At 52.8% G+C, this 10,308-nt stretch overlaps 1 protein-coding gene across 3 annotated transcripts; it reads right to left on the bottom strand.

The window, feature by feature from the left end:
- Window positions 1-253: 253 nt before the first annotated feature.
- EMX2 (empty spiracles homeobox 2) lies at window positions 254-7,835 on the bottom strand. 3 transcript variants are annotated; one of them, XM_068166101.1, is made up of 4 exons: window positions 7,700-7,835; window positions 6,471-6,951; window positions 4,213-4,397; window positions 262-1,450 (listed from the first exon to the last, which is right to left on the bottom strand). In XM_068166101.1, the coding sequence occupies exons 2-4, from the start codon at window positions 6,859-6,861 to the stop codon at window positions 1,283-1,285; spliced, it is 744 nt and encodes a 247-aa protein (XP_068022202.1). In that variant the 5' UTR covers window positions 6,862-6,951; window positions 7,700-7,835; the 3' UTR covers window positions 262-1,282. The 3 variants fall into 3 exon arrangements, with proteins under 3 accessions (XP_068022203.1, XP_068022202.1, XP_068022201.1); XM_068166100.1 differs by lacking the exon at window positions 7,700-7,835 and having other exon boundaries at window positions 263-1,450; window positions 6,471-7,317; XM_068166102.1 differs by lacking the exons at window positions 4,213-4,397; window positions 7,700-7,835 and having other exon boundaries at window positions 254-1,450; window positions 6,471-7,352.
- Window positions 7,836-10,308: the final 2,473 nt, after the last annotated feature.

Genomic DNA, 10,308 nt, shown 5'->3' on the forward strand with positions numbered 1-10,308 from the left:
TCTCCGGATCCTCCCAGCCTGGGAGAAGCTCCCACCGCCAAACCTGGCCGCTGGGCTCTTAAAATATAATCATCATCCGGTTTTGCAATGGGGATACAACTGGGGGGGCGGGGCGGGGGGAGGGGGGGGGGGGGGGGAGGGGGGGGGGAAGGGGGAGTAATTTGATTTGATTTTTGTTTGGGTGTTTTTCTTTTTGGCAGCAAAAGTTACGACCATCCCCAACCTCCCCCCTCCCTCCCTCCCCCCCCCCCCCCCCCCAAATCCCCGTCCTTTCCCACCCGTCCCTCCCCTGCCCCACCTTGGTTGTCCACCAGGAAGGAACACTATGCTTGGTTACTGCTACTTCATTTAGCTTTCACAAACACTTTGACGCCAGAAGTTATCATAAAATGTTTACAGACTGCACATTTCTCGTAAAATAAAATTAAAAAAGCACACAGAACCTGCCTTAAAGGGGGGAAAAAAAGAAGAAAAAAGGAAAAAAAAAAAAAAAAAAGAAGAAGAAATTACAATTCGTTTCTGTCTTTAGGAACCGGGGTCATTTTTTTTCCCTTTTTTCTTCCCTCCCCCACCCTCTTTTTTTTTTCTTTTTCTTTTTTTTTTCTTTTCCCTTTTTTTCTTTTCCCTTTTTTTTCCTTTTTTTTCCCCTTTTTCCTTTTTTTCCCCCCTTTTTCCTTTTTTTTTTTTTCTTTTTCCTTTTTTTTTCCTTTTTCTTTTTAGCCCAGACGGCTTTACACATGCAATTCAAGTTTCTGAAACAGGTGTGGGGTTTTTGGCTGCTAATGGAAATTTCTCTTTCAAAGACGGCAAAAAAAAATAACCTGTGAAGTGCAAAATGTCCTGTAAGGTGATCATTTTTCTGGGATGGTTGGTTGGAGGGGGGAGGGGGTGGTTCCGAGCTTGGGTTTGTTGTTTTGTTTTGTTTTTCTTTGCAAGATAATTTTTTTTTTCCAATTTTTTTGTGGTTTTTTTTTTTACTATTTTTTGACGTTACGCTTTTAAAAGGGGACTGCGAGAAACGGAATACCTGTCAATCACTTCGTCCCGGTGTTTTGGCTTTGATTGACAGATCCCCCCTTGCCAGAGCGGTGCCGGCAGTGCCACAGTCCGGACCTTTCGCTCTCGCTCGCTCCCAGCTGCCCTCCCAGGCGGGAATCTCATTTTTGATGAAGATCTCCTTGTCCCTTCTCCGCACCGCCACTCCGAGGTGGGTGGGATGTGAGCCTTTAACACTTTCTGTTGGTGGGGTGCCTGGCTTTCAAAAGTCCAAAAGTGCCAGTTTTTAATCGTCCGACGTGACGTCGATTTCCTCTGGACTGGCTTGTTTGGTGGCGATTCTCCACCGGTTAATGTGATGAGTCCCTTTTTTCTTCTGTTGTGAGTCTGAACCTTCCTCTTCCAACTTTTGCCGCTTGAATTTTGTTCGTCTGTTCTGAAACCATACTTTTACCTGCGGGAGGAAAGGCACCGGCTGTTAGTCTCACGCCGGTGCTACCCGCGGCCCGCTGCCCTACCGAGAGGCTCTGCCTGCATGGTGCCCTGCCTCTCCATGTGCTGTGCGCACTGTTCCCTGCCTGCACAGTGCCCTGCCTGCACCGTGCCCTGCCTGCATCACTATCCTGCCCGGAGCGGGGTGAGACAGGGCCTTTGTACTACCTAAGCGTCCCCGGGGAAGATGCAGACACACTGCTTCACGCCCACCAGGCACATCCAGAGAACCTATGCATGGGCAGCCGCACCGTTGCATGTGCGCCGCAGGCGGGAGGCACCGCGGGCGCACCTGACGCAGAGGCGCGTATCTTCCGCTCACGAGTAACCCGTCGCAGTGCCCTTCACACCGGGAAAACAAAGCGTGGCTGCGCGGCGGTGGGGCGTGGGCTATCAATGCGCTGGGCCCGCAGTCGGGGCAGCTACTGGGGCGGCAACAGTTACCAAGGTGTCCCGCGGCCTGCTGAGTGGGGAAAGCGACCCGGGGCTGAGGCGAGGAACGCCGGGCCTGAGGCGAGGAACGCCGGGCCGGCTGAGAAGAGACCCCCGACTACGGGCACCCACCGGCGCGGCTGGCTGGGCAAAGCAGAGTGAGGGCTCTCGCCCCTTCCAACGGGGCCGTGGGACGGGGACGGGGCGCTGCGGGATGAGATTTTTTCCCTCTAGGAAAAGTGAGGAAAATGAAAGAAAATGTCCGGAAAAGAACTATGTCCGGCGCTCATCGAAGCGTCTCCCTCGGACGCGCCGTCCAGGAGCGATCGCGGTGAGGCGAAACCTCTAAGTGCCAACGGAAATGTCCCTTTGAATATGTTCAGCGCCGAATAAATCTGACTTAACCATCCGACAGCTGACTTCAGTGCTTTAATTACAGATAGTATTGATCTGGGAGCTATCTCCAGGGCTGGCCAGACTCCTCGTAGCGGCCAAAGGTAAACATTTTTTTTTTTTTTTAAAGCAGTTTAAACTCTGTTTCTGTCTGAAAGTGCCTGATAAAGGCCCCAGCAAGGGGGGAAAAGGGAACTGGAGCATTTTAATAAGCTGGTTTAACCCGCTTCGCTGCCTCTTCAGAACAGAGACCTGCCTGGCCGGACACACATCTCTGCTCCATTTTCATATTCTCCAAAAGTCCCCCATTAAAAAGCTGAGCGGGGAACAAGGGGTGAGTTTAATTTGCTTTTAGTTTGCTAATTGAAGGGGAGGACGGTTCATTTCTGCACGCTGATCTCCCAAAAGGGAGCTCATTTGTAGGGGACTGGGGGTTTGACATCCGGACAAAAGACCCCAACCAGCTTCGGAATCAAGAAGCACAAAGACCACCTTAAATACAGCTTTCCAGTGGAAATAAGCCTGTGACCGGTCCCTTGTTCGGAGAACCTCATAAAAGTGGCGATCCCTTTTTATTGTTTTGTTAGGGAGACATTTTAAAACAAAAGCTCCAACCTCTTTATTGCTTCCCCCACGAAAAAGAGTTAAGGGGGAAGGAAAAAAAAAAAAAAAAAAAAAAAAAAAAAGAAGAAGAAGAAGAAGAAGAAGGAAAAAAAAAGTGTTACAACTTAATCCGCCCAGAGAACGCTGTGTTTACTGGGAACTTTGAACTAGGCTGCGAGCGGGTATTTTGGCTTTTTTTTTTTTTTTCTTCTTCTTTCTTTTTTTTTTTCTTTTCTTTTCTATTTTTTTTTTTAAGTACAGTGCCACATACTGTAGTAGAGACAATCCCCTTCTGGAGCCCTCTCTCTCCACGAGCCTCCTGGAAGGGCACAAAACAAAAGCCCCGACACAACAACAACAACAACAAACACACACACACACACACCCCCCCAACCCCAAACTCCAGCCTTTCTTCCGGCGAGGAGAAAACAGCGTGAAAAAAACGCCCTCGCAGGGAGCCCGCCAGCCGTAGGTCCCCGCCGTCGAGGAGGCAGCCCGCGCCCTCCCCCGCTTCCCCCTCCGCCCCACGGGTGTCAGGCCTCGGTACTCTCCGAGACCCTCGCCCCCGGACCACTGCAGCAGAAAAGTCGCTAATCGTCCTTGCAGAGAGACGACCGAAACAGTCTCCGGTGCGGTTCTGGCCTGCAGCCAGCCCGCGGGGAGGGGGGGGGGGGAGGAGGGCGTGCAGGGGGGGGGATTCCTAATACTTCGTAATTTCTCTGCTTTTATTTTTCATCGTTATGCCCTCCTGAACCCACTCGTCATGTCCCCGCTGCCGGACGCGGGGCTAGAAACCAGTGAAAAAAATCGTCTGAGAAACTGTATTCCTGCCCTAAGATCCAAAGGGGGTGTGTATCTTCCCCCCATTTTGTTTTGTTTGGTTTGTTTTTTTCCCTAACATCCAAATACTTCCCGAGGATCACAACAAATCACACAGGAAAATGGACCGCCTTTCGTCTGCAGCTTGCCGATCTCGACGCTCCTCTTCCCGCTCGGGACGGGTCTCACCGGGGAAGTCTCAAACCGTGCCCCGAGCCTTGGCCGCTTCCCACGCCCGGCCGAGGCCCCGCGACCCCCGAAGTAGTAGATAGCTCTCACCAATGGGAGAGAGATTTACAACACCTAGGCGACGGGAGATCACTCACTCCGCTCCACTGGCTCAGGGCTAGAGGCCTAAAGGCCCCCAGAATCTGCCCGTGTTTTTCTCCCACATCTCCGGGTCGGCCGGGTGGGTTTCCCCGATAAGATCCCAGTACTTTCGCTTTCCCAGATGCCCACTCCCTGCTTCCCCCTTACCTGAGTTTCCGTGAGGCTGAGGCTGTGTGCCAGCTGTTTTCTTTCTGCTCCTACTACATAATGGTTCTTCTCAAAGGCATGTTCCAGTCTCAGTAATTGGGATGGGGAGAAAGCTGTACGGATCCGTTTGGGTTTCCTGGCCAGTGCATTGTGCAATAGGAAGCTCTCCGGACTGGTTTCATTCCCTGGACAACAGGGTAAAACAGAGATTAACAAAACACATTTCCCAAGAGCACCAGAGAGGACCTCTTAGCGCAAGAATTTTTTTTGTCTCCCACCATTACCCGCAGAAGAAATCTGATTATAGTCCCTTTTGTATTTTTAGCGTCATTTATGTATTAAATATCCCTTCGATAAATACCTGGAAAGAGTGAGCAGGGGAAGGAGAGAACTGGGAGAAATTCAAATACTAAAACAGAACCAAGGGAGCACTACAGTTAAAATAAATAAATAAATAAAAGAAAATAAAGTGGGGGGAGGAAATTGTCCAAGCCTGGCTGCGGCGTCTGCAATTTCACCCGGTAGCTGCCCCATCCCCTCGTCCACCGGCAGCCTCACATCTTACCGTGTTTGTTTATTATTTGCACACACACCCCTTCCCCCCCGGTGCGGCCAGCGGGACAGTGGCGTTCGGTGTGGCCCCAGCCGAGCCTCGCCCCCCACCGCTGCCCGGCCGGCAGCCCGCTCCATCGTTCCTCTCACCGCTTCTCTTTCCCAAAACTGTCCGGCAACTTTCCCCTCCCGCTACCCTTCGTTTAGCTGGGGGACTCCCCGGAGCAGGGGCTTCCGCCGCTGCCTACCGAGGGAATTGGGGGTAAAATACAGAAATAAACTTCGGGGAGGCCACGGGACCATCCTAACCGGCCTACTGTCGACTGCGTGTGTGGGGGGAAGGTCAGCTGGGGCTTTTTGGTCGGTCTCTCTCTCCGGATTGGCCCTGTATCGCTTCTCCGGCTCGCTGTTTCCAAGGTGGGAAAGCCACCAAGGTCCTCTCTCCGTAAGTGCATTAAAAAATCGTTGTAGCAGGAGGGTGTGTTTGAAACCAGGCTGTGGCTCAACACCAGGACATTTCCGCCTTTCATCCGCTGCTCTTTACCAATCACTTGATGACTGCGACAAATAATTTGGTGAGCGAAACCTGTAATTTTATTCTGAGAGGGTGATAATCCATTTTGTATCGCGGTTCGCCTGGCTTCGGAGAGAGAGACAGAGGCTCCTTTTCCAACCCGGGTGCAACGGCTCGGCTGCAGAAGGCCGAGGAACTGGATATTGCAGGTGGCTTGTTTTCGTTTGGAATTAATAAATTAAAAAGAAAAAAAGGCATATCGATCCCTCCTAGTGGAGGATTATTTTTTTCTTTCTTTTCTCTTTTTTTTTTCCCCTTTTTTCTCTTTTTATGTATGTGTGCGTGTGTGTGTGTGTGTATGTAACTAAAGAGGCAGGAGCTGGACCTATTAGGGGACAAATCGGCTCACACTTCGGAGAAGACGCTGCCGGTTGCAAAGGGTTAAGCAAGGGGGATTTTATTGATTGTTCGCCATTGGATTTGGTTATTTTCCTTCAGACGGTTAGTAATCTCCCGGCAGCCGGGAGCTCTTCCCTGCCCCGTAGTGAGAGAATCTCTATCCCCAGCCTCCGTTCTCCTCCGCAGCCCCATCTCCACACGCTGCTCCGAAACTGGGATTTTTCTTGTATTTCCTCTGTTCCTTTCTCTGGGCTTCGTTTCATTTTCCTCTCGTCCTCACTAAGAAGGGAAGCAGCCGGATTTTGGGAGGCGGCAGTGGCTTCCCGCGGTCCCGGCAGCCCGGCGAGCCCCGCCGCCTTCCCGGAGGAACCTAAATCTCGCTACTCTGCTTTCCCCTCTCTGCGGGGCGGCTTTCTCCGTAGCTTTAAGCGCACCAGAACAAGAAAATATCCACTAACAAAAAATATCCCCCCCTGCTTTTAATTGAGGGGAGAAAGCCGCAGAAGTCCCAGCCGGCCTTGCCTTCCCGCCTGCCCCACACTTCCCGGAGAAACCAAAACAAACCGGGAAAAGGAGCAAAGCAAAGCCAAGCCCGAGATCCTCGGCTCTGACAGCTCCTTAAGTTTGGAGGCGGAGGAGACAGGCACAAAAGACCCTCGGCCCAGCCAAGCCGAGCCCGCGACTCCGGGTAGTACCCTGACACAGTCCCCCCGCATCCGCGCCGCGGGGACCGGCCGGGGGCCTCAGAAGCATGGGGGGGTGGATCGGAGGAGAGAAGAAAAGTTGCACGTACCTTGGAACCTGTGGCCCAGATACCGGTAGCGGTGTATTAGCCAGGGGTAGAAGGTAGAGGGATCCCTTTGCTGCGATGCGAAGAGCGGGTGCGTGGAGTGCGAAGCGGGCAGCGGGTGGGCGGCCAGGGCGTGGGGAGGGGGCACGGGATGGACCGGCACGGCCGGGTTAGGCGGGTGAGAGACGGCCTCTGCAAAGACCAAGTCCGGGTTGGAGTAGACCCCCCTGCCAGTGGAGTGGAAGCCGTTGAGAAAAGGGTTCATCGGACTGGAATTGGCATAGCTGAGCGCCGCCGGCCGGATAGGATCCTCGGAGCGAGACGCGGGCAAGGGGCTGTCTTTGGCCACCAGCGACTCGATGGTGAAACACCGCTTGGGTGTGGGCTGAAACATGCTGCCGCGGCGAGAGTCCCCGACCAAATCTCTGCCTGGCTCTCTCCGGTGCGCGGGAGACGATCCGGGGAAGTTTGCAGCAGGGAGTGACTTGAGGAGGGATAGATACACACATAAATAGACAGGGGCTGGAGGAAAAGGAGGCAGCGGCAGCCAGCGGTACCCAAAAGGGAGACACACACACGCACCACGCACACACACACACACACAGAGAGGGGGGAAAAAAAAGTTGCTGGGAGAAGTTTCCCTCCTGCAAGGAAAAGGCGGTCGCCCCCCCCGCCCCCCCTCCCTAAGTCCAAAGACAATCCATGGATGTGATCGGCCCCTTCACAAGTTGTGCAAACGATTTGTTAGTTCATGAGCCTAATTAGTGCTGGGATCACATAAACAGCTTCCTCTGAAGCCTGGTAAATGGCTTGATGATTGGTCGCTATTACTCGCCTTGAGGTTGAAGGGGGAGACTCTTTAAAGTGCGTCAGAGGGGAGGCGAGCGCCGGGCAGCGCCATCGGGAGGGATGGAGCGACGCGGATCGGAGTGCGGCGGGAGCGCGCCCGCCAGAGCGGGGGGAGCGCGCAGCCCCGCGCAGCTCGGCCCCTGCGGCCCCCCGCTCCGCAGCGCTACCCTCACGCCCGCCCCTCCCTCCCCTGGCCCGACGACCAAGGTAGGGAAGAGACCTGGGGAAAGGGACACCGGGGAAGGGTGGCTCAGCGGGGGTGTGTTTGTAGGGGGGGACCCGCATCTCCTCTCGGCGGGGGGAAGGGTAAGTTCGGGCCGGTTCGCCAGCGTGACACCCCTCTCCCTGTCACCTCTCGGGAGCTCTCAGCCCGGCGAGGTTACCTTGATCAGCCTCGGGGTGGCCGGGAGAGATGCCCCTCTTGGGAGAGGTTTCGTTCCGGTGAGAGAACGAGTCGCCCTCCTCCTCCTCTTGCTCCGAACTTATTTAGTCCCCGCTTCGCTCCCTCGTACTCCCCGCACCGCGCGGCGCGGAAAACAAAGCGGCGAGCAGCTGCATTATGCAGAGCCGAGGCACGCCGGGCTCTCGCAGACGGGACAGGGGAGCGAGTCCCCAGTTCCAGCCCTGTCCGGATTTTCGCGATTACCTTTGGGTCCGGGGATGATTTTAGGGCTGAGTTCTCCTCCTCCCATTGGCTGGGTCTGCAGAATAATTATGATCACATCCTAATACTCTTGGCTGGTGCTTACTGTTTATTGGTAGTTAAGGATCTATTATCTATTCATCAGCCTCCCATTTTTGCCAATTACATTCTTCTAAAGTGAAGTACCAGCAGGTATTTTGCACATTTACAATTAATGATAAAAAATCTGGCGTACTTTAAATCTATTACGCCGCTCTGTAATTTATCTTAAAGATGCGGAATTGCTAATGTAAATTAATGTTTCTGTTGAACCAAAGGATGGGGGTGGTGGTGTGTGTGTGTCTTAAAACCAGTCTAGCGTTTCTTCCATTCGTTCCCGGAATTTGTTTTCTGTTTTCTTTGCACTTTAAACACACAAAAAAAAATCCGTTACTCCGCTCTATTAAAACATGCTAAAAACCCGCCGTGTACACGGTCCTCGCTCCTGCCAGCGAAGGGCGAGATGAACTCTCTCCGCCTTCCCCACTCTTTCCAAAAAGCGCCTGTTTGCAGCTAGCCGATATTTTTAACACAATACCGAAACGATACGCTAAATATAAATGACAGAACAGTGTCGCGCACGCAGGGATGCCGGTGTTCGTGCCCCTTTGTTTGGGGACGTGTTTTCCTTTGTGCACCCCGCGCTGGGTGCACTTTGTGAAGAAGTTCACTTTCCATCTGAAATGTAAATCTGTTCTCCAGGCGTTGGGCGGCTCTACGTATAGACATCCATCCCCACACGTGCATATGATTGCAGAGACAAAGTGAGAGGGATGTTTGTACGGCGTAACTCGAGTTCTCTGACAGATTTTGCAGCGAGGTGCCCTTCTCCCTGATCTCAAACGTTTGGGAAAACCTCTCCTGGCCTCAGACAATCAGGCAGACATGGGTGCAGGGCTCCAGCCCCGCTGAGCCGAGCTTGCTGCGCAGGGGGAGAGAGGAATTTGCTTCCAGACCTACTCGTGTGCCTTGTGAATCGCTACTGGTTTAACTTTTAAAGTCCTCTCGGCCCTTTTCTGTGCAACTTTCCCCCCCCCCTCAGCCGGCGTTAACGCTCTTCTCGCAGAGATCTGGAGTTATTGACATGAGCAAGGTTGAGACAGTGCCCTAAATACGATGGGTGTTTGATGTGCTGATTTCGACTGGGGTCTTGGCTCCTGAGCACTTAAAATAATAACAATAATAATAATTTAAAATAGAGAGACTTCTCCTAAGAAAAGCAATGTTCTGCATCTGTGTATTTACACTTCTCCGGGACTACAGTACGGATATGAATTGGAAAAACTTCAAGTCTATTTCTTTTTCTTTTTTCTTTTTCTTTTTTTTTTTTTTTTTTTTCCCCAGACATCCTGACATAATCACAGGGCTCCTTTGAAAACTACATCAAGTAATTTAGCAGTTGGGGAGGGAGGAATTATATCCGTGCGAAAAAAGCTGTCACACACGCAGAGCGGGCATCACCCTCAAAACGTTCGATAAATCTCCCTTGACCCTCTTTATTGCCGGGGAAATATCCTAGAGCCTAAAATCCCTTCCCGAAGGGGGTCCCGCTGCTCTGGAGCTCAGAGGAGGAGGCTGCAGCTGCAGCGGGGAGCTCTCCCTTGCCAAGTCCAGTTTCGGCCAGGAAAGCGGGGCGAGCTCGGCCCCGCGGCGCACCCAGCCCTGCTCGCTCTCTGCATATGTGTATATATCTATGTGTATATATACGTGTGTGTGTGTGCCTGGATACGTACAGACAGAGAAACAGCAAATAGAGCCTTGGGAAACACCAGCACTCTCTGGGTTTTGTCACAGAGAAACCAGGACCGGGACAGTCAGAACAAAACCAAGGGCACTCGGGATGCGATTTTTCGCTTCCCACTGAATTTCCGTATCGCTCTCGAACTCGTCGTCTTGGTCGTTTCTCGTGGGCCCGTGCGGACCCAGTGTCTGGGGCTGCCTTGCTGCTACCCTGGCTGGGACTGCTGCTCTCCAACCTGGCCTGCCCCGGGAGCACCTCCCGAAGCTCCTCTCTTGAACTTTTCCTACCCACCGTCTTGACAGACTGCTCTCGCTGTCTTCTTGGCGTCTATCAGGAGAAAATCTGGCAGGGGCTCCATTCCCAGCAATCCCCGATCTGCTCCAAGCACACTGAGAGGCAGCCTCTTTCGGAGGGAGGGGTGCGCTACATTCGCAGTCGAATTACATGGCTGGCCTCAGAAGCACTAGCTTCGGATTTCCAAACTAATACTCATCTTTTAAAGGCCGAGCCAAGAAGAAAATGCGAGGAAGGCCTCAGATGCGGGAAACCTCTGGGTAAGACAGTTGTTT

Source organism: Melanerpes formicivorus, unplaced genomic scaffold, assembly GCF_026170545.1.
Source record: "Melanerpes formicivorus ecotype bairdi unplaced genomic scaffold, bMelFor1.0.p_v2 SCAF_97, whole genome shotgun sequence".
Classification (NCBI taxonomy): Eukaryota; Metazoa; Chordata; class Aves; order Piciformes; family Picidae; genus Melanerpes; species Melanerpes formicivorus.